Genomic DNA, 27417 nt, shown 5'->3' with positions numbered 1-27417 from the left:
GTGCTCCCACATATTGAGTAGAAAGTCACAAATCTTACAAGTTTGGAGTATAGGCCTTTCACAGCTGACATTTTGACTTGTCTACTGGTTTTTTTATTTGTTTATTGTAACGTCACAATAAATATGGAGACATTATTTTGCAGCAGCTTATGGTGATTTATTGTACGGACAATAATCATTTCAATTTACTTAAAAGCATAAATTAGTGGTTAAAATTACAAAAAATAAATAATAGGCTACAGTCATTTAAAAAATAGGAATATTCTGAAGACTAACCAAACAACTCTTCATAATACAGTGGAGTAACCTTACTTCGCACTTTCTATTTTTCGACGGCGTGAATCAATACAGTCACTGGTTTGAATGGTTTAAATTATTAGCCAAAAACAAGTGATAGAATATTTGGCGAAAACTACAAACAAAACAAATAGTTTTGTGTATGTGAAATTTACTCATTGAAATAACAACATTTAAATAAAATGAAGCACAAAGAGTAACCGTTACATTTACATTTAGCTTTAATACCTCTGCAGTACAACTATTTAACAATCCTTATATGGTACATTGTGATATCAATGTATATCTATGGATATCGTTACGTACGGAGGGATTAACGGCTCTTCCGGTTCTGGTAGTGCTGAGCAGAGACGTTGTTGTGGGCGCAGTATTCAGAGATACAGAGAAGACGGCGACAATGGCCGATATATCACTGTATCTCACTAACGTTAATGTATCGATAGGGCAGAACTTGGCTGTGGAGCAGGTCGGTAAACAGCTTTCTCTTTTATTCTCACCGCATTTTCTCGTTACCTTCTAGTTTACCGAATGTGGCTAATGATGTCGCTCATCGCCTGTAGCTTGTTGACACTTGTCAGCTCTGTCTTGACGGGCTGGTTGGTCATGATATTACACTAGAAATTTTTTTTGCAACAATGTTTATATCCTGCTTTGAGGCTGCATTGACTGACTGACTCCCTGACAAAATAGTCCCATAATAATACACAATGTATTTGTGTTTGCTTGTGATGTCTTCCCAGGCTCAGAGTCCAAACGCGGGTAAGGACTTTGAGAGTGTGGAGCTGGGGGAGCAATACAAAAGAGAGGAGCAGCAGCAGCAGCAGCAGCAGAGAGAGAGGGTTCCTCGCAGGATCATCCATTTCTCCAGCGGGGAGACTATGGAGGAGTATAGCACCGACGAGGAGGCGGGAGAGGACAAGGAGCCAGACAGGAAAGACCTGCTGTCCTCCCCGGTCGATGCGGTGAGGGTGAGGAACAGTGGAGGGATATGTAGTCCTTCCCCTATATAGAAGTGTGACAGTGACTGTACTTTTTTGTGTTGCAGTCAAAGATGACCTGGGGTCCATACTTCTGGTTCCACATGTGGAGAGCTGCCACATCCACCATTTCAGGTTTGCTCATTAAGGTCATTATTTATAATGAACTTAGGGCCTGTATTACAATGCAAGATTAGTGTTTCACTCAGCTATCTTTGGGATTTCTGGTGTCATAGTGCTGGCTTTTGGCTGAGGTAGAGCACCCCATGCTGCATGGTTAACTAGTTCCAAAGCAGGTTAACTTCAGAGTCAGACTCTGAGAATAAGATTAGTGGAAGTCATCATTCCTACACGATCTTGACATATTACTGAGTTTACAATAAAGTGACAAGTAATAAAAAATTGTAATTATGTCATATATAGAAGAAACATTGTTACAAAACCATGAGTCCTCATGGGCTAAAGAAGGGCTTCTAAGAAGCGGGCTCTGATGAATGGTAATTATAGCTGCATATTAACTGCACAGAATGATGTGCACTGTTGTGAACTTATTAATTTTAGTTTGTTTGTCATGAAATTAATTTAAAAAAAACACCAAAATGTTACTACCTAAAATAAATGGATGATATTATTATCCATTTTTATGTGTGCCCACTGCTGGACCTCAAGGCAAACTACTTCAGACTGCTGTTATGCTTATAGACTGTGAGTTTTGAATTTGAACAGTTCAAATGTTTAATTATCAATTCCGTTTTTTTATAGCCTTAGCCTTACTTCTAATATTTTGATATTATTTTTTATGTTTCCACAGGTTCTTATTATATTTATTTCATGTGATCATATTGTATATATTTTATATCACTTTTAAACCACTTTTTGCTGCTGTACTGACCTAATTTCCTTTAGGTATCATCACTGATCTCATGTCATATTGAGTACTTCACTCACAGTTCTGATGATGTGATTTTTGTGTAATTCAGAAAACCAGAGTTGATTTAGCCAGTTGATGAACCAACTTTGTGATAACAGTTATCCAGGATCACCGCTGTTTAGCTCAATGAAGTCAGATAGCTCTGACTAAGTTGAACATCGTTTATGATACAGCCCCATAGTGTACAAAAAATTATACACACACTTCTTAGGTTAAAATCCATGCTAAATCTCAGATGTATTTGAAAAATGTCATGTAAGAATTTTTACTAATTTATTTGAATTATGCATTATATCAGTGAAGCTCTAGGCCTATCTATATTTTGGAAAACTCTATAAAAAAAACAAAATTTAGACAAAATTTGAATTATTGATGCTGCTGACATTAAACTCAACAATTGTGAAGTTAAGAGAGGATTGGAACTAGAATATGTAATGTCTTACATAGATGAAAAATTACAGTTTTTTTTTACTTGAATTGTATTGGATTGTACTAAACTGGAATTGTAGTCATTGGTTATTCCAGGCAGTGCGCTGCATCATTAGTGGAGGATGTTTTGTGTTGGCTTGTACTTTATCCAGTTTATCCTTAATATTCTCCAGCATGTGACTACCTGGGGGAGAGGATGGCCTCCCTCTTTGGACTAACATCAGCCAAATATCAGTATGCCATTGATGAATACTACAGAATGAAGAAAGAGGTATGTTGCAGGAAAGTTCCGTAGTTCTGAGCGCATTTTATTGTGATTTTGAATTTGTTAATCAGCTGACGTATTTCCCTCTTGTGTCCCTGTGTCAGAGGGAGGAAGAGGGAAATCACTTGTCAAAAGGAGCAGAACGAACCTTCGACCAGCTACAATTTCAGGAAGGCAAAGACAAGCCAATCACCATGACAGACCAATCACAGGTTTTCACCACTCACCCTGATGTGACCTATCAGATCGAGAATGAAAATCAGGTACCTTCAAGCACCATCAGAGTTCCTGCTATCATCACAGCAACCTAACCATCCCTATAAAAGAATGTTGGATCTTTAATGTCTGTTTGTGTATTAAAGAAGGAACACTGTCTTGTTTCACCAAGCACCGTTTGGTTTGTGTATGACTCAGCTTTAGATGGAGAGTGCTGCTGTAAGGTGATTGTTTGGCAAGGACAGTAGTGCAGGAATTAGTCCTTTGGCTACTAGGTGTCCCTTTGCAACAGTGTAGCAATTGATAAAGAAACTGTTGGATAATATAGAAACATCTTTGGATCTTTGGATACACTGAACTTAACTAAAGGTTGTTATAAAGAACATACAAAGTGAGTCAGAAAATGTTTTGAAATGTGCAAGTTTATCTGCTCCTGCATTGAGATGTTTACCATTTTTCCCATTCAGACCAACAGTTTTCCATTTTGGCTTATTATTTCATGATCCAACACTTATGGCTTTGTTAGTTGCTACAGCAGCCTCCCAAATTTGAAAGTTTGCTATGGAGCTAAGGTCATATGTTCCCCCCCTGTGCCTCTGATGGACCGGACACTGTGCCTAAATCACCAATGCAGCCAAGTCAGTGCCAGATCTAGACTAAACATAAATTTGAAAATGATTTAAAGTGTTTAAAGACGTAAAAAATAGCCTTGGTTTAGAGTCAGCTTTGGATAACATTTTTCAAATATTTAATGTGTTCAACAGCTATTTTTTCCAGATCTGGTCAAAATGGTGCACTCTTGATAAATCTGGCTGCACCAGAAAGCTCGCCATTTTAACACTCCCTCACCTGTTTAATTGTTGTCTATATTAATGTTTATTAAGCTTGTATTGCACTCAATGTCTGTGAGCAGATTTAGCCTTGGTTATCAAATCATCTGTGAACCACAAGACTAACTTATATTTTGTTAAATGACTATGAAAACGGGTTTAGCTGTTCTATGTTGCTCTTACTGTCTCCCTCATCTGCTGCGGACATAAAACATACAGTAGTAGATGTGGTATGTAGACCTTCGATAATGGCAGGGAGCATTGTTACACTAAGTCTGTATAAAGACATGTAACATTTTTAAAAGTTTTCTAGTACAGTTTTTGATATTTATGTATTTATTTTAACAAACTGACTGCACTTAATTTAAGCATGTTTTAAGTAACTGTGTAATGAACTGTTAATAAAATAATAGCTTTGTCTGACCTTTATACTTCTCTGTGTGGGAGTTTGTAATTTCAAAATTGTAATTATCAAGTTAAATAGGTCCAAATGGAAAAATCTGTATTATTTACCTAAGTCAATGTTGGCTGCCTGTTGAAAGACTCATAGTGGTGCTACAGTATGAGTGATGTGACTGATATTTGTCGCTGGTAACAAAGAGCCTGTGTTGTTCTGTACGCAGACTACTCTGAGGTCAGAGACCCTGTCCACTGCACAATATCACCATTCTCAGGTCAGAGTGGGTTTCTTTGGTCCTGAACGACCCCCACAGCAGTCACACCCTCACTGCAACTATTATACACAACAGTCAGCATGCCATACTCAGGCTCACAAATGGACAACGTGCTAAGTGATAGCTGGTAGGTGTGATTGGGAGTACATATTAGAATCAGGAAGACATTGGCATGGTCATAAACTACTGTTAGAACGTGATTTTTACAGCAATAGTGAATTTTTTTTGTGTGTATGTGTGTGTTTACCTACAATGCCTGCATTGCAATCATTATGATCGCTTCAGTCACCATAATGGTTATGTATAAGATTGTAGACTGAAAAAATCTCCATATAATCAAGTATTTTTGTTGATAGAGGTCTAGTTTTTTCTTAAAACAATTGAAAAAAAAATCTGTCAGTGCAGTAAGATTATTTCAGCCTGTTTCCAATACAAACCAAACCACTCTTTCAAGACTTTTCTAGACTGGAAGACAGAATTAGGCAGATTGCTGCACTACAATCAGGAAAAACATTTTCATTCTAAAAAAAAAACACTTAAAGTTTTTTGTGTTGGAAACAGATTTGTATTTTGTCGCCACACTTGCAGATTTTTTTCATTTGTTTTAAAGGAATAATTCAACATTTTGGGAAATAGGCTTACTGGCTTTCTTACAGAGAGTTAGATGAGAAGATCGATACCACTCTCACATCTGTATGGTAAATATGAAGCTACAGCCATGAGCCATTAACGAGTAATTTAAAAATGGTTTTACTTATTTTCATGACATTTTCTGAGAATAAGAGCTTGAAACTAGGCAGAATAAAGCACATTTTCAGCATTTTAGGACTTTGCGATAGACTAAATGAATTTTGATGGAAATGCTTGGCAGTGACCGTGACTGGAAACACAAGTTTCCCTTTCAGTATGAAAGCTGTTTTCTGGAAAAACAGAAAAAAAACTGTGTTCTACTTGTCATTTAGACGAGATGGGAAATTATACATTAGGACACTTGCCATCTTCGTCTATGCAAACTCACAAACAAGATATGAAAGCAAATCCTGTTGGTGGATGATGCTCCATTTGGTGGCTAAATACATCTTGCACCATGTCATTATGGTGGTGCCATGATGAGACAGCTCATCTCTAATAGTCACATAGTGAAGTCAATCCGTGCCACAGCCAGGCCACACAAGGCAGTCTCACAAAACATCCACACTGACAGACAATACCACCCACTGATAGCCTGCACAGCCAAGTACACAGAGTTATGTAACACTGCTGATAGCCCATCATGCTGGTATACATAATTCAAAAACACAGAGACAGGGCAAAATTTTTAATTGTGTTTCCAATCTGAGATAGCACAGATAAATTTTTTTGTTAAGAGTATAAATTGAGATGTTAGCCTAAAGCTGAGACCACTTCGGCTCTTCTGCTGTAATTAAAATAGACTTGGATATTTGAAAAGAGCTCCTGGCTGTTTTTATCTTTATCATTTATTTATATGTTTTTGAGTCAATTATGTACACACGTAAAGCCTCAGATGCCTCAGATTTTTCTTTCTCATTGCACAATTTGCAAGTGAAGGGATTCTTCAAGAGAATCTGACATATTTAAGGTGCCAGTTTCTACATAAAAATGGGATTTGGTCTGTCTGAGTAGGGGGAACAATAGTAATAAAAGTAATTATGTGAGAATTAATTTTCTGTTGGCCCCATGAGATCAATTTCTTAAATGCTGAAATGCTGGATCAAGCTCTATAACTATATATATCCTTAACATAAATCATAATAAATGCACCTTACAGTTTCATAGCTTGCTGATACACTGCCACATACACACCTGTTAATAGAGTCTCATCTAACACAATTATTTGTTTTGGATTTTTTTACAAAAAAATACAAAAACACCTAACAGAACAAGGAGAACAAAATAGACAAAGAAACATGACTAAAGAAAATAAGAGAAAATAGGAATATCAAGAGCAAACTAAATATATTTAATATAAATATACAAGAGACAATTCAAATAAATGATATTTCGACACATCAGTATAACGTTTTTAAGTTTTTCTGTTCATCTTTGAAAAATTTACAAATTGACCAGAAATCTGTTAGACCATTTGTATATGGAAATGTGATATTTACCCAGTAAAAAAAATCTTTTTTTTTCCATTTTAAAGGACACACAATTTAGTAAGTCTTTCCAAAATGCATTTGTGTCTTCACACTGAAAGAACAGATGCTCAATAGTTTCTACAGAAGAGGAACAGAAAATACAAGGATCCATATCAAACTTAACTGATAGTAGATCTCCATCAGGTTATGAAGAAAATGTTTTTTTCTCATTTAGACATTAGCATCATAGTAAACAGAGCGGTGAAAATTCCAGAGTAGAACTTGTTTAAACTCCTTACAGAATAGTATGTTACTACATCTCCTACTGTTCAAGTTAACATCATATATTTTTAGAGAAGGCAATGTCAGAACAGGATTATGAAGAGGAGAGAAATGACTGTTCTGAATAAGACCCAGTAAGGCCTGTGTGGAAAAATGATCAACAATATCTAATATATATTTTTCTTTTTTTCCCAGTAGTTACTCACCAGTGTTTACCAGTTGATAGAGAAAGTATCTATAGACAGGAGGCAAGATTTAGAAGTTCCTAATTAGTCCACTAGAGGGTAGTACTATATTTAACGGGAGAGACTAACTGGGGTTACTATGGACCATGATACAGTCAGGTTGAAACAATGTAAATAAACTAATTCTGAAGTAATATTTTAAAAAAAGATTTTATTAAAGTTTAAACAATTGCTCTGACAAAATAATTTGGCAGCATGAAAGTAAAGCACATCATGGTAAAAAAAAAAAAAAAAAAAAAAAAAAAAAAGAATCCTGATAAAATAGTAAAACAATGATGGATGGAAAAACTTAATTCAAAATCAGTTTTTATATTTTTGTCTTTTTAAATTTGGAAGCTTCATCCATTTGGGTGTCTTCCTTCTGGAAGATGTGAGACACACAGCAGTCATCAGGCAATCAGTGATTAAGAGGGAAAGTCCAGTGTTGAGAATTCACAATGCCATTCCTTGTTTACTGGTGCAGCCATGAATGTGTGTGTTTGCACAAATAGTCATCCGAACACATGCTTGTGTAGCTGCATGTGTGCTCAAGAGTCCCTCCCATAGTTTGCTTCAACTTTCATGTGCCAATCCCCCACCTGTGTGTCCATGTGCCAGCCTTGAGTTGTCTGACATTTCAAGCATACCTGACATTTTCTTGGGCTTTGAGTGGTGGGGGTGGGGGAAGGAGGTGTTTACTGTTCTGTGGAGCCAAGTTTAGCAAGCATTTTCACTTCTGATTTACTCAAAGGTGGTACACAACTCTAACCACATGCCCTAAAAATGTATTACACCACACATGATTGCCATATGTGCTGTTACATCTACTCTGTGATTAATCAGTGCGCACATGCAGTTTAGTACTGCAAGCACTGTTAGAGATAGTTAACGTAAGTGCAGTTTGTGCTGTAGATGCAAAATGCCTGGCAAATGCCCCTGGTACCTGTCTGACTTATGACACAAAAATACCCAGGTAGGTTTTTGGCATCTTACACCAAATTTCCTAGAGATGCAGATGGTTTTTAAAAATGAGGACAGCTGCTTCTCAGCGGTAAAAGAGATATGTATTCAAATGGAAACAGAGACAGAGGTGAGGAAGTAAAGATACAGGACAGTGAGACATATAGAAAGACAGAAGGAGGGAGGGTGATGAGAACAGCAGAAGTCCCTTTGATGTGGGCCTCAGCGGGGCCCTGTGTCTAAGACGAGGCAGGCCTGCTGAGGGAAGGGGATTTCCAGCACTGCTTGGTCTCCCGTCTCACCTCCTTAGCTTTTGCTTCCTCTGTGGGCTACAGCTCAAAGAAACAGAGAACCTGTCTACTCTGACACAAAGCCTCTATAGCTAACACTGACACTGGAATGACAGGCATTGTCATTTCAATGATAAGACACTGTTTTATTACCACATCCCTTTGGGGATAAAATGGAGTAGAACATGCAAGGTGGAAGAGTGTGGGGTGCTTTGCTGTGGGGCATCAAGTTCTTTCTCTTTAGGTTTGCATGCTACATAATAACACTGATATTTTCAGCTTCGCATTAAAGAATTTTCAATATGCTTCTATGTTTCCCCATTGAAACATCCTTTGAAGCATCCTTTGTTGCATTAAAATTATATTGCATCCACAGTTTGCAAGCCATATGAATATTCACTACCCCCATACATTTATTTTCTCTCAAACACAAAAAAACACATTTCTTTTTACATGCACAGAAAACATCTTATATGCATGATTACGATCTACAATACATTTCTGTAAAAGCTAAATATTTTCTCACACTTTTTGCAGTTCACACTACAATCATTCACTCACTGTCTGTCTGCACACAGCGCCCTTTACACACCCAAACACACATGCACACACCCAAATGCAGAAACATGCACTTGACTGTAAAAAAAAGTACTTTACACACTCACGCACATGTACACACACACAAGGTTGTGGAAAGTCCCTGGCACAAGCTGCCTCCTATCTCAGCTGCAAGTTTGCTAGTACAGGTGGCTGTTTCAATGACAAGAAGGCTAAGACAAAATACCTGTGACCCTACAGTATACTTTCTAGCTTAGTTAATTGACTTGCTGCTTGTTTATTTAAAAAAGAAAAGCGGAAAAGTTAAATTAAATGCACATGAGACCCATGGCTTGAAATTAACACCAGGAGTTCATATAACAACTACACTTGGCAAGGGTTTACAGTGTGTATTCAATTATTCTCCTCTAAATCTGCAAAACAAGAACAACAAGAACAAGAACAACTACTTTAGATGAAAAATCTGGTGTAACTTTTAATGCAAAAACTTAGTCTAGTCTCAGCCTCACTGTAATTAATAATTTCAAAAATCTTATAACTTGGTGAAATACTCCCTCCTTTTGTGATTTATTAAATATTCATTAAATATTCTTCTGAATCAAAACTTTTACCATTAACTGATCCTTTCGACAACCAATGGCAGCCCTCAAAATTCTGTGCAATCTGCCTGTATACATTTTTTGTTTTTGCTGTTTACTGCCATATTCTGTATACCTTTAATTAGTTTATTATATCAGGAATGTTTTTGTCTAACTTCCATTGTTCTCTGTTTGTCTTTCCTTTATGCTATTTTATGGGTCTTTGGCCACACTGGATGAAACAGCAGGAAACCTGCTAGTTTTTAAACTGAGTCAGACCTACAGCTGGGAATGCTTTTCCTGCTGAAAATTAAACTGACTCTATGATAGTTGCACACTGTATATGGCCTTTGTAATTGAACTTGTGAATTTAAGCATGTTATTTTTAAGTAAAAATGCATATATCAGTAGAAAAAAATGTGTCTAGAAGGTAAATGGACTATATGAGTCAGTTCCTTGATCAATCAATGCCCCTGACAGTATCTCATCTTTATCAGTGTTTTCTCTGTGATTGTCACACACAGTAAGACTGAAGTTCCCATCAACCAGTAAACAATGTCTTTTATCACAATCTCTCGCTTTCTCCTCAGCTTGACATGATTAACGATTGATCGATGTTAGCATTTTGTGAAAGGTACAAGTGAAAACTCTGATTTGTTTAGATATACTTATATCAGTGACTGACAATCAAAGTCTCACGAAAAGCCAGATCGATATTGCTTTTTTAAGTACTTCCATCAGTCAAACCATATCAAAATAAAATTAATTTAATTCACATTTGGGACCAAATACCTATTATTGCAAAATGAATACAAGGAGACATAAAATGGTTATAAAGAGACACAACCACAAGGAGATGCAAAACAACAACAAATCAACACAAAATAACTGCAATGAGACACAAAAAGACCACAGAAATAAAAAGACCACAAAGTGAGACATAAAACAACTAAAATGAGACACAAAAGGACCACAAAGAGACACAAAATGACTACACAGAGACATAAAACAACTACAATGAGATGCAAAAACTACCAAAAAAGATATCAAAATAGCCACAACGATAGACAAAACAACTACAAAGAGATGCAAAAGAAGATACAAAAGGAGATGCAATACAACTAAAAAGAAATGCAAAACGACCGCAAAAAGACACAGCTGCATGACCGCGTTCTTTGAATGTGTGCCCCAGTCTGGCCCCAGCATTTCTAACCCATGGATTAGTAGATTCAAAAGCTTAGAAAGAGAGTTTTAAAAAACATGGTGGTATGGTAGTATACAGTAATGTAATTAAGGCATTATGGCTAAATTTATGGATAAAGCTTTGACTCCCTGGACTACAGCTCAAATGTCATTTCCACTTGGAACAAGTAGTAATGATTCTGATTATTTTGGCCTTTTGACTTTGTTTGAGAAACACTGACTGGTCAGTGGGTGTTTTGTTCTGCAGGGTGGAGGCCTGCTCCTTTTTCAGAATGGCTTATGTAACTGTTTGTCAGAGCAAAACAGTAGTGAAACGTCCTCTGCAGAATAATGTCCCTGCATGGGTGGAGTGTGGTGCTGCAAAGGACACTGAGGTCCAGATGTATACTTTAGGTACTTTCCTCTGCAAAAGTACCCCCCCCCACACACACACACACAACTCGTGTTGTGAGATATGATTATAATAATAAAAAATACCTAGAATCTAGATGCATTCACTAGTACGGTTCAGTTAAATCAATTAAGTGCAGCATAGTATTATACAACGAGAATAAAATAAAGTTTTATATTGTCTTGTATTGGTATGGCAAGGTGTGCCATTGAATTGCATAGATGAGTACTTAGAATAAATATATAATAAATCTATGAATATACTCAAAATTACAGGTATTTAATATACAGGATTTTATGAAAGTGGTATATGAGTAGATATGTATAAGAAGATATATGTTATGTACTGTAGTTTAAAACATCTGTCACGTCTTTCACTTTGTTGAGCTCAAACAAGAAAACAAGCTAGTCCAAAGGGTAAGGCTAAAAACATCCAAAGAACAAGTCATTAATTTGTTACAGTTTTATTTATTTGATTACTTGAATAACTGCCTTTTAGTACGCAATAATTTTTTCAGTTACGCTGCAGATGTAACAAAAGTTGATCATTTAAAGTATCAATTGATTTTTTTTTACCATTTGGGGGCAGCAAAACAAGCTGTAAACACAACATATTATCACCTTATACAGTTAATAAGGCTGACGTGACATGTTGCTTATTTACACATCCAGCCGACATGGAGTAACATGTTGAATTTAAGTCCAATATTCTCTGTGAGTTTGTCACTAGAAGTGATGCCTTTCAAATTGCACACAGACACTGGATCCGTTATTAATATGTAAATAATTCTTATTTCAGCTTTAAACACAGTGCAGGTTTAAGACATAGTGCTAATACCAGGACCAAAAATCAACCAATAAGCCAGACAGAGCCCATATAATCTGTCCCTATATACTGTATGAACCACTAAACCGATCTTCAACTAATGCAGAAGGCACAGCACACAAACCTTTTCACAAACCTTTTCACAGAAAGATTTTTCATTTCTATAGTTAGACAGTAGACTAATCTTGAAAGGAGAACATAAACCCCTGTATTTATAGTGTAACTTTCTGTTTATTATCTGCATGCTGAACAAAGCATTGACAGAACCACTGTCTCAAATGTCCTTCTGTTAAAAGACAAAAATATGTCTGTACATTTGTGTGAAAAATGACCTTACTTCACTTCATCCACTTTACTGAATATGACAAACCTCGGTGTGCCCAGTCACTTACAATCCCCAAAAGGTGTAACAGAGGCAGAGGTCAAGTGAATGGTGAGTATGAAAATCTTCAGGGAGTGGTAATGTCATATAGCAGCCCATGTCAAAGGCACAATAGGAAGACATTGCCTGCATAAACAGACGCACACATAACAGAACCTGATTTCATAAAAAGGATAATGCAGGTACAGCTAGTACTTGTTACTTAATGTTTCTGATGCTTCACACCCTAAATTGCTTCAATCCCAAGAGAAATGGGAGAATGTGAAAAACACTGTGTTCCTGAGGTCAACCAACTAAAGTGCATCTCATCTTAGATCACTGTCAATCAGAACATGTTGTCCTGAATCTTGAAATGCTAATACATACAAGGAAATCTCCCAACATCCTGGAGGAGAGGAAACTCCCTGCTTATGTTATGATGTGGCCAACCCACGCAGCAGCAAAACAATGGATATTTTTAGCCCTTTTGTTAAATTTAACCCACTTACCAGCACTGTTAAAATTTAATTGCTGTTTACATTTATGAAGGCTTTTAGGCACACAGAAGCTTTTCGTTTGTTGCTTTGATAAAACACTTGTGGCTGAAATCTTTACATTTTTCCTTTGTAATAGTCAGGAAATGTGTGGTGAGGTGCATTCAAAGCCCGCGACACCAAACACAGCATCATAGCTAAGTGCTTGTTATGTCTGTGCTTCACACATGGTACTGTATATTTACAGAAAGACTTGGCTCTTTTATCTTCCCTTTAAATTTCCTCAACACAAAAGGATCCCACGCCTTCTGGAGTCACTACCAGACCAGCCTGTTTGTCTGTCTGTGGGGGGAAACAGTTCATGACACATAGAGGGAAATATGAGAGGAAGAACAGAGGGAGGCAGTCAAGCAATTCATTGTCTGGAGTTTAGGATTTAGTGACACAAAATACATGGAGACGCACAGTGAGAGAGGAATTCCCCCAGTAAGTTCAAACGGTTGCAGATGTGCGCCTGGCTGACTGCTACTACACACATCTGGACCAGAAAGCTTCCCTGCACGCCTCCTCTTCCATCCTCGGAGCTCTCCATGTCTCGTCTTTATAACACTGCCCTCTGCTGTACCCTGGAAAAGCAATTAGGCAGAACACATGGCCCGGTGTAAACTACTCACCAGGCAGCCAGTTCAGCGGCTGTGGAAGATCCACAGCAGTGTGTATCATGGGAGGCCTGAAAAGACCATTACCTTGGCAGCTGGGAGGAGAGATATGGCGAGGGAAAGTTTTGGGGGATTTCAGAAGGGAAACATGCAGCTTCTAAATGACAGTGCTACTGGAGGTCAGCAGTAGTCCGACACTTCTGCAAAACTGCACTTTTACAGTTATATAGTTTTGCAGAATTTACACATTGCTAAAGGTTGATTTTCATTTCTTGGACCTACTTCTCCAAATAAAGCAGCTTTCTACCACATTTTATTTTGAAATGCAAAAAGGCCAATCTTGAAACTAGCTTTTAATTAAGTTAAAATAACTTTAAAAGTGTGAATGAGTAAGCATACATGTCTAACACAATGTTGTTAAATTTGGAGTACAGCATGTCTTCCTGAACAGGGAACATTTCCAGCTACTACTAATAATCCATAATTATAGGACTCACACACAAACAAGGCATATTTGGCACCTTTCACCTGGCACATGCTTGTTGTTTACTTCCTCAAAAAGAGACGTGCACCTGAGTTAGTCCGACTTGTTCATGCTCATTCAGAGGCAACAGGCGCTCCACATAGGCCAGAGACATACTGTGCACATGTGCAAACACAAACTAGTGGGAAATTCCCAGCAAAAATTCCACTCTAGCAGTCCTCTGTGAGCACATTCCTGTGTTTTTTATAACATTTTGCTTCTGAAATGAAAGTCAAATTTACAGTTGTGGGGCAGTTTTGAAGACCCAGCATATCTAGCAATCTAGCAATAAATCTTCTTAGACTGAGGATATTGCATGTAAGCTTATATCCCTGCTAAATTTGCTGGATGCAAATGTCTACTCTGCTTGAAAGAACAAGTAGAGTAGACGGGAGGAGGAAGAGAGCAAGGAAGTTAAGTGTAGGCGCTATAAATGTAAAAACAGCAAGATATTGTTGATTAATTCATAAGGTTACATCTCTATAGAGTTCGCGCATTGCTGGAACACAAAATAGCATCATGACTAACCATCCAATATACAGTCATATCAACTGTATAATTTTTGGGAAAAGTTTTGTCATACCAAATTCCCTGTGATGACTTCATAGCTAAATGTGGCTATTTATTTTTAATCCTGTTTGACTATCTAAATAACCAAATAAGATGATACATAGTGCATATTTTCCATGTAGACGCTGGATTCATGAATGCAGAAGGGTCTGAAAGGGGGGATTTTTATAGGCGTACAGTAGTGTGCAAAAAATGAGTCATGCTTTTTGGTGACTTGTTTCTTTCACAGTCTCCCTCCTAACGTGCCACAAGCATGTGTATTAAGTCGTGGTCTTGTGCCAGGATTGGTCAATATTAGGTAACAGTATCATTAATCTTGTTGGTGTTTGACATCTCTGTCATCATTATGTAGGTAATGGTCCAAAGCACAGTTGGTGTGCCCCTACTGCATGGTACAGTTGGCATTGCTGCAGTGCAGCAGGGTGTTTCCTCTTTCCTTAAACCATCAGGAGATTACTAACTTCACTCTGTTATTACTGAAGCCACCATACAGGAACTACTGAACTCCAAAATTAATCTGCAGATGGGTTTTCCAGGTTTTGTATCAGCCAATCCCTTGTGCACCTACCGGGAAAATCTCTCCTGTTTCAAATTTAAGAATTCTTTATTTTTATTTTCTTTTGGTTAATAAGCAGTGCCACATTAATGTAGATACATAATCCTGTTTATTATTTTTTCAAAATTAATCATTAAAGCTGCAGTACTTTTGTATTAGCAATAGATCAATGATTACATGTAATGTGAAAGGGGTTGCTCTCAGACCAACTAACTCCCAACAATAAAACTACAGGAGGGGATCTTAGCGCACATCCATTGTAATAATGTTAGCACCAAACAGAATATTTAATTTATAAAATCAGTGATTACTTAACAATACAGTTGTGGTAAAAACAAACATTGCTGCCAGTGCAATGCTGCTCTGTCTGTTAGCTAACGTTAATGATTTCTAGGTAGTTTAAAACATTACAGTTCTTCGAGTCACAATTTAGCAATGCTACTGAGCTGGCAGTCAAGTGAAAATATAGGTAAGCCTGTCTTTGCTATTCATTTAGAGCAGTTAAGAATATTAAAGTAACATTTTGGGCTCCATACTATGCCACTCTGCCATTAGTGATAAGCTGGTGAACAACATGGAGCACTTAGCCGCTAAAAAGCTAGACATTACTCAAGAAACCAGACCTAAAAGAATGAATAGTGGACTTATATTCGTCAGGTGGTCAGAAGCACAACCGCAGCTGCAACTGCTAGATGTTTAAAAGATACGTAAGCCAAGACACTTAAGCCAAATCAACTCAAATTAAGGTGATAATATGTCAATGTTGTGTTTCCAGTTTGTTCCACTGAAACCAAGGGGCCAAAAAGTCAGTTGCTTACTGAAAAATGTATGGTGAATTAAATGAAAATTATTTATTTAATCAACTAAATAAAGTTGTAGCAAATGAGCTGCTTTTTGATTTGTTTGTTTTAGCCTCTTTGGAGTAGCAATTTTTCTGGTTTGAGCTCAACAAACTGAAAGCTTACACACAGTGTCAAAGCCTGAGGGCAAGGAGTAAAGTTGAATTGGCTGTCAGCGCATGACTAAAACCCTGCATGTCTGGTTTGCAGACTGCTATCAGATGATGGGCATTAAAGGTGCACATAATGAGATAGCTCAGCATGAGGAAGACTAGATACAGTGATCAAGGTATGAGGCATGGCAGACAAAGCTTACCAGCAGAACCTGATAGTTAAGGCCTGTCTGAATACGCCTGATAGTGTGTACTGAGAAACACTCTGCAAGGTTCTCAGACTCAAAATATTGAGAAATACTTTGAAAAAGAGGAAGAAGTTTTGGGTTTCCTGCTGCCCTGTGGTACAGCGGAGTGAGAAATGTTTAACATGGTTTTTGTTCTTTCATGCTTCCCATTGGGATATTTTCTCAGGTACAATTTGATCCATGTGTGTTCAACACACACTCCATTTTGTTTCTATGAACTAGGCCCAGTTCTGCTGTGGCAATGTGCATATCAAAAGTCCTTTTCTAGTTATAGAATCTAATTTAATCTATCCATCCTACCAGACAGCTTTTTGGTTATATTCAGGGACAAGAGGACGTATGTTGGAGTAAGCTGGCTGTCTAAAACAGCTATTGATCTCACCCACCACTCTGAAATCCTGCCATGTGGGTTTCTTACCTTATTTGTATTTTTATTTTACATTACAAACTTCACACAGACATGAAGTGCATCTGTTTGGAATTAAAAGCAGTCAGACTCTGTGAATATCATTTCAGTTGTGTCTGTCTAGGTGATTTAATGCACAGGTTAATTCAGCCTTTTTTAAAATTATATATATATAAAGAATATGTGGGTTAAAACCACACACCCCCCTTCTATGCTGGCTCTGGTGTTACCATAGACACCTGTAAAGGTCCCAGTCAGCTTTTACTCACCGTTGATACGGTCAATTCATAGACTCAGTTTTTACAGGAAAAATGAGAGATAATGGCAAACATTATCTGGAGTGAGATTGGTTGAAAGCCAGGAAACAGTGGTCACTGTCACTGCCCATTTTGAGTCTCATGGAACTTTACCGTACACTTCTTATTACCATCATGATAACCTTCTACCTGGGACTTTGCAAAAGAAACCTTTGGTGAGCTACAGTCTTGAAATAACATGGTTTGTTCAATCATTATAAATCACTAGAGAAACCTGAGACACAAAATGCAGGACATGCAGGAGCATGCTATAAAATCTAGAACCTTTCATAAACTTCACATCTTTCTCTAACCAAAAGTAGGAAAGGCACATGTCTTTGGTTTAGGTAAACTGTTAATAAAAAAAGTTAATACACCATGTGACTATCAAAGCTTAGTGCCCAATATTCCAGCTGAAATTCATCTAATTTGAATGCTGCCATATGGCTATTTCAGCCGACTATTTAAGCTAGTATGAGCTTGACTCATATTAAAGACTAAAAGTCTGGATTTCTCAGCATTTGCTGCATCAATTTTGACTGTTCTTTTTAAAAATCTGTCTCTCACACGTCCCCCAACTTTATGGAACTGCAATACTAAATCACTGTATTACCCCCTTAATATATTACATCTATAATGTAAGTCACATTTACATCTTGGTTATATGTGATCTGTATCTGGATACATTATCTGGGCAATAACATCTATCAATCCACAGGCTTTTGTATTTACACTTGGTATCAGTAAATGTTTTCATTATCTTGATTCTTCCCACATTGTGCTCAGAATTCAATGTGCAAATTAGTTAGAGGGGGCAGACAAACAATGCCAGGGAAGGGCATCATTCATTTATAACTTGCGAACTACAGCTACTACTTGTAGTTTTTTGACAAGCAAGTGGAGTTCGGTGACCTTTGAACTTACTGGGCATATTTTTTTATTAAGAATGTGGTCACGCTGTACTGATAGCATTTACACCTTGACGAGATCCAACCATAATGCAAGCCAAACCACCTCCAGATGTGTTCTGGACGATCCGATTGCAGTCTAATCACGCTGCAGTCTGCATGCATTTACACCTTGCATTAACGTGGTTTTCCTTTTCTGGATAGGATTTCCAGATTGCATGTTAATGCCAAGTGTGCATGGGGCCATAATACCCACTGCAGACTAAGATGTGGTATGAAGGCATTATCTGATAATGATTTGTATTCATTTTCTTATTATTTTCTTTTTTCTCTAACACAAATTTCAAGTTCTGTGTGATTTACAGTTTAACATCCAGTTCTGAACTTGTATTTGCATATTTGTGCGTAACTGACATTGTAGCAGTTATGGGAAGAGCTGAGTGTGTTTTTCTTTCTATTTGAAGTAAATAAGCAGGTTTTGTTTTTCCTACCCTCCAGTCTCTATAGATCTTAACACAGTGTTTACCTGGATGATCATAGAATAGCCCTGAAACGAATTTGGGTATAAAAGCAAAGATATTGCCTTAACAGTAAATGAGTGGAATATTGACAAGATATGCCAAAAATAAAGGCCAATAAGGAAATTTCCTGGCAAGTTGTTCAGTAAATAAAAAGATGTATTATAAATAGAGAATGTAAGTAGACTTGACCTAGCTGGGAGCTGATGAACCCATTGTAGCCCTAGATAAAGAAAAGCTGGAGTAAAAAATATTCATTGGTAAACAATACAAGCCTGTATTTTCCAAGGTTCTGTGTCACAACAAGTGGAGTCAGGAGAGTTTTTGCTCAAGAGTCATATACAAATAATTTATGACATTAGATCAAGAGCTCAGGGCATGTTTTATCCATAATATAACCGAGGTCTGTTTTTTTTTTTAAAGCCTGGCATCTGTTCTGGGCTGTGGAGCAAAGCTTTTCTACACACTCTCTTTAAACCACACTTATTGCATACATGTTAATCTGTGTAATGCAGCAGAGTGGTTTGTTTTCCTAAACACCAATATTACTACATCCTAAAGATGTTTGCACTCTGCTGTCTCACTTTTATGCAACCAGTCCTGAATGACAAGATTCCATTTTACTCCACTTATTCACATTATATATTTTGCATTTCAGTCTAATACCTAAAGCATTTCCAAACAAGTGCGACAACACTAATTGCAACACACCTTGAGGCTTATATGCAACCAGTGTTCTTTGCAACATGACAAAACCACTAGATAATTTACAAGGAACAACAGACAAATTCTAAAGAAGATGTCTGTAGTAAAAGGAAGCAAGCATGCATCATTTTTATCACACATGCTTTGTAGACTTATATCACTTGCATCACCCTGCATTTAGTTCACTTTAGATAAGTTGTTCCTAGAAGCTGCACACTATATTCAGGTTCTTAGAAACTTTGTGCATACTATGAGCAGTAAACTATAATGAATATTTCATGTTTGGGGGGCAAATTAGATTGTCTGCTTTATATTTTCATGTTTTTACAGTAAAAAAATGTACATAATGGTTCTGGGTATGGGGTTTGTACGGAAAACCACATATAAAAGACAGTTTCAGAGAAATATCTTAGGAACATTTTTGAATACTCAAATAAAAATGTCAAGAGTTATGGGGGAAAAAAAGCCATAAAAATGTTTTATACAAAATAAGTCCAAACTACAAATGTTTCATTTTAAGTTATGAGGGTTTTCAGGGAATACTAATGTTTCCCTTATTGCCTAACATCTAAACTCCTGTGCTTGGAAAACATTAGCCAGACTGTGGCTTTGCAGTGTGAAGAAGTAAATTTCATAGATGGTGGAGATCCCCCGGTACTCTAGCGACTAGTCCCACGCTTCTTCTGTTAAACCTGGGGGTGGGGGTCTTTCTGGTTTCAAAAATTAATACAGTGTGCATATGCAGCGCTGATACAGTATGAATGAGCCCTGCTTTCAAAGGGTAAGAACCAAAGCTAGAGGAGAGAAAGAGTGAGAACAGGGGTGGGGAAGAGGACAGGAAAGGGGAAGATAAGTGAGCGGTATCAGGATGGCAGGGCATCAAGGTGTGTGTGTGGGGGGGTGCTGCCTAGGTTTGCGAAATATCAAAGCAAAGGAGGTGCAGATGTTCTAGCAACATAACCTAGAAGCATTTTAAGGTTTTGCCTTTTAGCCATTTATTAAACTCAGACAACAACATAATTAGGCCTTAAAAATACATTTGATAGATAAATGTTTTATAAAAGTAATTTCTCAATTTGAATTCCAAAACTCATACAATGAATGTAGAATGTGTTCATTTTCTAAAATGATGCTAAAACTGTATATTTTGGCATTGCAAAATCCATGTTGTAAACTCATGTCTTTATCCCTCTGCATTACGTTTTAGTATGAAGGAATACTTTTTGCAATACTGGATTTTGCATTTAATTTTTAAATGCTTAACTGTTGTTAAAATACCTAATGACATACATGTTGAGTACTTGTGCCATATTTGGTTCAGTGGTTAAATACAAATAATCCTATGTATGTCATTTATGGTTATATCACAGACTGTACCATTTTTAGAATAGGATAATGACATGACAACCAAAGATTGGGACTTTTTGCCATAAAACCATATGAGAAAAATTTTATAAGATAACCCTTGTTGCCAACGCGGACCGAAAATTCAACATCTGGTTATCGCTGACCATGATACCACTCTGCGTAGCTTTATCAGTCATTATCTGAATGGGTTAGTAACTAATAAGGAGGAAATAAACATCCTCTATTCAGCTGTATTAGCTACCTGGGGACAGAGGGAAAATCCCGGATGACACATGCACATTTGCACTTGGAAATGGGAATTGAGTGCATACCAAGTGATCAGTTGGTGATTTTGTTCCATGAAATGAAAAAAAAACTACTCATGTTCCAATTAAAAGATGGCATTATTTTCACATAGCTTGTTATATGATGAGGAAACCTAAACCTGTCGCATCATAAGAGTTAATCTGATGGCTTCTCCTCTGTTTTCACTTTGTCACAGTAATATACAATTACAATTTTAGCTTTTAAATGCAGGTTATGCAGAATTTATGTTGGTGTCTATAGCAGGCAAAAGGAATAGTAATATAATAGCTAACATATCAGTAAATGTTAAATCTTAAATAACAAAACAGGCACCCGGGGCTGACACTAAATAGACTAATTAATATACAGTATGAACCAAATTTACATTTATACATAACAACTTTCTTTAGTTAGCAATCAAGGTGTTAACTCATGGGTATGTTAATATCTGTGTTATGGGTGTGCAAAATGTATATGTAGACTATACAAAATACATTTAATGTAATCCAATTCAATAGATCTGCAATATACGCTACCTTTTTGAGGTTTACAGTGGTCAGCTTTTCTTAAGACTGTGTTAGAATCCAAGGTGAATTTTGAGGCAGTAATTGGTGGTGGTTTTGTACTGAATTGCATTATATTTTAAGATGTTCCTGGAAAAATACCATTAACAATTTAACATGTAGTCCAACACAGCATTGACTCACCAGCCTCCTGTCACAGCTAAAAGACAAAAGTTAAATATTATAAGATTCACAAAGGCAGAACAGGCCTTTATATGCAGCAGACATTGTGACTGGAAGGAAAAGCAAAGGTGTAACTTAAGGTTCACCTCTCCATGTAAATGTTCCAGTAAGCCATGATAGTGAGCCAGCATGTACAGGGCCTTTTTCATAGAAGACATTTTGTCATTTCACAATAGGAAAAGCACAGGTGTAAAAACTGACTGGCTACCGGTATTGTGCACACTGTCATGGGAGTCAGAAAGAAGCCATCCTAACACCTGTACTTTTCCTACTACAGCTTAACAAGTCAGAATGTCTGCCTATATCTTTGCTGAATCCCAATTCTACGCTACACACTAGATGTATACAATATGTAATATTTATTCCTAGTATACTGTTTTGCAGTAAATACACAAGAAAGACACATACTTGCATACTGTTATATCCAAACAGGAAATGACGAAATGCTCACTGGTTTTGGTTCCCACAGATCCAACTTTGTTATATATAAAAAATAATAACAATAACTTAAAAATCAATATTTTTTTTTCCCTTTAAATACCCTTTTCCTTCACTTCTGATAACCCTTGCCACAATCAGGACCGATGCATTTGATGACATTACTTATGTTTAGGGTCAATTAGACCACAGAGAGGTACAAGTCCTATGAACAAACTGTTATAAAACTCCAAAAACATACATCCTAACAGACTAATTTGGGTACTACGAGGGGTAAAGTAACTGTCAACATCAATCACAGTTATAGGGCTTTGAAATTCAATTTTATTTACCCATGTTTTAAGCTGGGGTCTCTGCGGCTATTTACACAAGTAATACGTTATTTTCTATAGCAGACTTCCGAAACAGGTTATCAGTTCAAAATCATGTTTATAAGTGATTTTCATAAAATTCGGAAATATGAAGTATTGAGGTGATAAGAGGATCTTAAGTATGTTTTTAAATTGTTTAACAACCAGAACATTAGGGTTAACAGTGGCTTTGTGAGCCAACATGCACAATACCATAACCCTGGAACTGTAAAATTAATGTTATTTATTACACCTGTGCTTTTCCTACTAAGACATATCAGCATATCTACTGTGAAAAAGGCCAATTGGCCACAGGACTGGACTGCTCTGTATTGGTCCATATCAGTCCATGTATTTCTAATTTAAAAGACTTTATTTACTATTGAGTAATTAAACGTATGCCTATACGATATATTAGATGAGATAGCCATTTATTTTGAATGTAAAATATTGATCTGCTAAAATAGCAAATAACTGAAGCCTAGCCTTCAAAAAAATGTAGCTAGTGGTATTAAGTAAGCTATATTTACTTCTGAAATGTAGTGGAGTAAATATAAAGCTGCATAAAAAGGAAATACTCAAGTAAGTGCAACTCCCTAAAAATTGTACTTGAGCCTATAATTTACTTAGCATAGTACATAGAGTACTTAAGTACTTCCGAAGACAGAGCATTGTGGTATTATATCACCATGGAAACGAAGGAGGCCTCTCACACCGGATGAAGTTCGGAACCCCTTAGTTCAACTTCCGGGTGTATCGTGCATGAAGTAAAATCTGCTTGCAAATTCATTTGGACGAACTTCTCGGCCAACTTAACCTTGTAAAATGTCCCGAGGCTCAAGTGCAGGGTTCGATCGACACATTACCATCTTTTCTCCTGAAGGAAGACTCTATCAAGTCGGTCAGTATGTGAATCTGTTCAGACAAAAGCCGGTTCGAAGGATCACTTGTTTGCTAGCTTGCTAGCTAAATGCCCTGTCATGGTTCGCTTAGCTTGGCTTCTAGCTGATAAATACCACCCTGGAAAAGCGAAAGTAGTGTCATACACAACCACAAAAGTTTTACTAATGACTTGCGAATTGTTATCTTACGTCTACTTTATTTATGGTAGCGTTAAACAAAACAGCGAAACAAAATAGCTAGCTGGCAGGAAGAGTAATTAGCATGGTTAGCATTGCAGTCAAGCAAGCTGATTCATTACTTAAAGTATCAACTTGCCACTGAGACAAATGTTACGGTTTTGGAAAGTTAGTCAAATGTCTCTCTATCATGATAGCATTTTGTCACAATGACGCCAATTTTATGTATTGTTTTAGTGATACGGCAAGAAAAAATCCAATCTAAAATATTAACCACATACATTGGTTCTATATTTTGCAGATCGGTTTTAGTTTATGAAATTGATCCGATCTCTTCTTAAGCTGAACTGGACATGGATAGGTCTTTTGTTGATGTCATCTAATCAACATTAGGTAGGAGACAGACCCTGAGGTCTGGTTGCTCCACAAGCAGTAACCCCCCCCCCCCAAAAAAGAAATTGTAAATTTACTGGAATATTTCCTTATATAGAGTCATAAATTGAACAAGTAATCCTCATTTGATTGGAACATGTCATACTCTCAATAATTCAGTGTCAGCTGGCCAGTCAGATAACACCTGAACAGTGCTTGGCTTGTTGTTCCAAGTTTCCTACAGAGGGAGAGAGAGCTGTCCATGTTTGTACATATTGCCTCTACTGTCGAAAATCATTGAGCGCTGTGCTTATTTATTACCATTTCGTAACATCCATTGCATGTGTCAAATGAATATGTACACTTGTATCCTGTTTGCTTCCAGAATATGCATTCAAGGCCATAAACCAAGGTGGACTCACATCAGTAGCAGTCAGGGGAAAGGACTGTGCGGTTGTTGTAACACAGAAAAAAGTACCGGTGAGTTGATATCAGGCTGTCGTTTTCATACTGCTGTTGAACTCAAAGTGCAACCATTGTTACAAGGTGCATCCTCCTGCACTCTAGACACTTCGTCCCTTTTCCTTCTATGTGGCAACATCTATACTGAAAGTTAAATGTGTTCTCTCTTATACTCTTTACATGTGGAATTATACATTGTGTATTTTCATGGCAACTCAATGTGGGTCAGTCATTACTGAGTGATTGAATGTACAGTGGGGTCTAAAAGTCAGAGACTTTTCACCTGAATGGGAAAGTGGTCTCAGAATTTTGGAACCCACTGTACATTCTGTCTGTATTCATGAGAAATGCATCACAGTGTACCTCAGTTTCTATCTTCTGGAGAATCTTAATCTACAGTGAAAATGGTTCACATTTTATCTTGAGACTATATCTATCATGTTTTAAAAGACATCAATTATGTAGTTAGTGTGTAAAAAGAAGAAATATTGATAGATGTTCATCATTTTTTAGAGCCCAAAGTGGGGTTTGTGTTAAATTGTTTACATGGGCTGTTGTTTTCAATTTAAAGTGTTCAATTTATATTATATAAAAAAATTTTATGAAATAATATTTTCGTATTTTCAGAGAGAAAATTCCTTTTCTTTCTGCAAAAGAATTTTAAGATTTTTTTTTTTTTTTAAGTTCAAACAAGCAAATTTTGGTAAAAGAAATGACTTACATGATTTATTTTATTCAGTTTTCATTTACATTATTTTGTATTTACTGAATACGGAATTGTATTTATACTCCTGATTATTTGTGTCTTTCAATGTTGCCAGAGGGTTACAGCTGACAGCAGGTCCCAAGTGCAGCGAGTTTGCCCATGAGGCAGCCAACGATTTGATATTTAGTGGCGCCTGTGTGCATTTAATATTTTTAGTGATCCTGATCACTGGAATACCCAGGCAGTTTATTAATTTAAGGGGTCAAGAAAATATTTTGGAAACTGTTGAGACATCAAATGATGAGGCCACTAACACATGTTCATTCTTTCTTGTTTGAAACAGGACAAGCTTCTGGATGCCTCCACAGTGACCCACCTTTTCAGAATAACAGATAATATTGGATGCGTCATGTCTGGGATGACAGGTAAGGCAGAAAAAGTCTCATGTTTATATAATGGAGGCAGCCAAGACAGTTATCACTGTCTGTTAGGAACATTAGTGTTCATTGTTTTCAGGTTGAAAATCCAGCAAACTGTCTGTTTTTATCTTAATATAAAAAATGTAAAATCTGATTTTAAAAATCTGAAATGCAAAATTCAGTGTTAAAATTTTACTAGAAAAATAAAATTTTCAGTGCAGAAACTCTTTCCAATCTTCTCTTCTCTTTATATTATCGAAGCATTTTGTAAAGTATTCTCTGAAAGTTGCTCATTTAGTGTAAACTGTGGTGGTCAGTTTAGAAATCCAGTTCAAACCTAACTACTTCTTTTGTTTTGTTTTTTTAAATTCCAGGTGTTTTAGAGTTAAAATGGGTAAAATCAAAAGTGATGAGCCTTATGCATCAGTTGACATTTTTGTTCTCCTCAGTCATGGCTTTTCCTGTTGCTTATGGTCCCCCTATCCAAACAACTGTTGTTTTTGCCATGAGAACTGACTTTCTGTGGATAACCTTTTAAACATTGCATTACAGATCTGAAGTACCGTTATGACTATGTAACAATTTAATTGATGCTTTAAAATAAATCCGCTATTCTTCTCTCCCTCTTCAACATGCTCTGACCTACAGCTGACAGCAGGTCCCAAGTGCAGCGAGCTCGCTATGAGGCAGCCAACTGGCAGTACAAGTATGGTTATGAGATTCCAGTAGACATGCTGTGTAAGAGAATTGCTGACATCTCACAAGTCTACACGCAGAACGCTGAGATGCGACCACTGGGTTGCTGTATGTATTGATCTTTTTTTTTTTTTTTTGTTCTACTCATTGGAGGATTTTAGTCACACCCCTGACTTATGATAAAAGATTTACATTTGTTTTATGCATTTAAAATGTGTCCTGATTTTCCATCTGTTTTTTTTTTTTTTTTTAATTGAAGTTATACTTGGAAATCTTTGTCTTTTCACAGCCAGCAAATCCATATGTCTTCGGGAACAGAAAGTCCTTGTCATCTTTCTTGAATTTTCAAATTAATTAACAAAACAAAAGCTAAGTGTCACTATCATTGCCCTCTCTGATGCTTGTTGACCTGCAGGTATGATCGTGATTGGCATAGACGAGGAGTATGGTCCCCAGGTGTACAAATGTGACCCAGCAGGCTACTATTGCGGCTTCAAGGCCACTGCCGCTGGTGTCAAGCAGACAGAAGCCACCAGCTTCCTGGAGAAGAAAGTGAAAAAGAAACTGGACTGGACCTTTGAGCAAACTATTGAGGTAAGTCTCGTTACACTGATGTAGCACAGGTTGATAAGAGAGGAACATGAATGTGAAAGTACCCTTAGAGGTGGTTTCTGATTCCCTTAGAGGTGGCTTTTGATTTTGATACCATTATTTTCATATCAAGTAAATTATTATACGATATAATAAAGATATCGTAAACCTGATCTTATTTTCTAACTTAACCTACCTATCTTACGTTTTTTCCCCTTTAGACAGCAATTTCTTGTCTGTCAACTGTTCTCTCCATTGACTTCAAGCCCTCTGAACTCGAGGTGGGCGTTGTCACAACGCAGGACCCCAATTTCAGGTAAAAGAAATTACTGTTGTAAGATCAAAATATCTGTTTGTTGAATTGAAAGAAATTTTATATTACTGTGTGTGTGTCTTTGTGGTCTTTGTGGTCTTTGTGTCTGTGTCTGTGTGTGTGTGTGTGTGTGTGTATGTATGTGTGTGTGTGTGTGTGTGTGTGTGTGTGTGTGTGTGTGTGTGTGTATGTATGTGTGTATATATGTATGTGTATATGTATGTATGTGTGTGTGTATATGTTTGTGTGTGTATGTGTGTGTGTATATGTTTGTGTGTGTATGTGTGTATATATGTATGTATGTGTGTGTGTATATGTTTGTGTGTGTATATGTATGTATATGTGTGTGTGTATATGTGTATATATA

General features: G+C 36.9%; 2 protein-coding genes across 3 annotated transcripts; both read left to right on the top strand.

The window, feature by feature from the left end:
• Positions 1-619: 619 nt before the first annotated feature.
• On the top strand, positions 620-3286 carry LOC120788652 (protein FAM177A1-like). 2 transcript variants are annotated; one of them, XM_040124590.1, is made up of 5 exons: positions 620-763; positions 1038-1259; positions 1343-1409; positions 2808-2905; positions 3004-3286. In XM_040124590.1, the coding sequence occupies exons 1-5, from the start codon at positions 695-697 to the stop codon at positions 3208-3210; spliced, it is 663 nt and encodes a 220-aa protein (XP_039980524.1). In that variant the 5' UTR covers positions 620-694; the 3' UTR covers positions 3211-3286. The 2 variants fall into 2 exon arrangements, with proteins under 2 accessions (XP_039980524.1, XP_039980523.1); XM_040124589.1 differs by having other exon boundaries at positions 1038-1265.
• A 19826-nt stretch (positions 3287-23112) lies between these two features.
• On the top strand, positions 23113-27057 carry LOC120789013 (proteasome subunit alpha type-6). The gene is made up of 6 exons (XM_040125419.1): positions 23113-23313; positions 24249-24343; positions 25375-25456; positions 26099-26254; positions 26562-26740; positions 26959-27057. The coding sequence occupies exons 1-6, from the start codon at positions 23238-23240 to the stop codon at positions 27055-27057; spliced, it is 687 nt and encodes a 228-aa protein (XP_039981353.1). The 5' UTR covers positions 23113-23237.
• Positions 27058-27417: the final 360 nt, after the last annotated feature.

The sequence above is a fragment of the Xiphias gladius genome, chromosome 4 (assembly GCF_016859285.1).
Source record: "Xiphias gladius isolate SHS-SW01 ecotype Sanya breed wild chromosome 4, ASM1685928v1, whole genome shotgun sequence".
NCBI classification, from domain to species: Eukaryota; Metazoa; Chordata; class Actinopteri; order Istiophoriformes; family Xiphiidae; genus Xiphias; species Xiphias gladius.
Note: the sequence above shows the minus strand (reverse complement) of the source record. Positions and strands in the feature narration are given on the sequence as shown.

Bases quoted from the DNA above. Each gene is read 5' to 3' on its own strand.
- LOC120788652 (XM_040124589.1), top strand. From the start codon at position 695: ATGGCCGATATATCACTGTATCTCACTAACGTTAATGTATCGATAGGG. The intron at 764-1,037 runs GTCGGTAAACAG...ATGTCTTCCCAG, and splicing joins AGAACTTGGCTGTGGAGCAG to GCTCAGAGTCCAAACGCGGG. The intron at 1,266-1,342 runs GTGAGGAACAGT...TTTGTGTTGCAG, and splicing joins CCCCGGTCGATGCGGTGAGG to TCAAAGATGACCTGGGGTCC.
- LOC120789013 (XM_040125419.1), top strand. From the start codon at position 23,238: ATGTCCCGAGGCTCAAGTGCAGGGTTCGATCGACACATTACCATCTTT. The intron at 23,314-24,248 runs GTCAGTATGTGA...GTTTGCTTCCAG, and splicing joins AGGAAGACTCTATCAAGTCG to AATATGCATTCAAGGCCATA. The intron at 24,344-25,374 runs GTGAGTTGATAT...TGTTTGAAACAG, and splicing joins TAACACAGAAAAAAGTACCG to GACAAGCTTCTGGATGCCTC.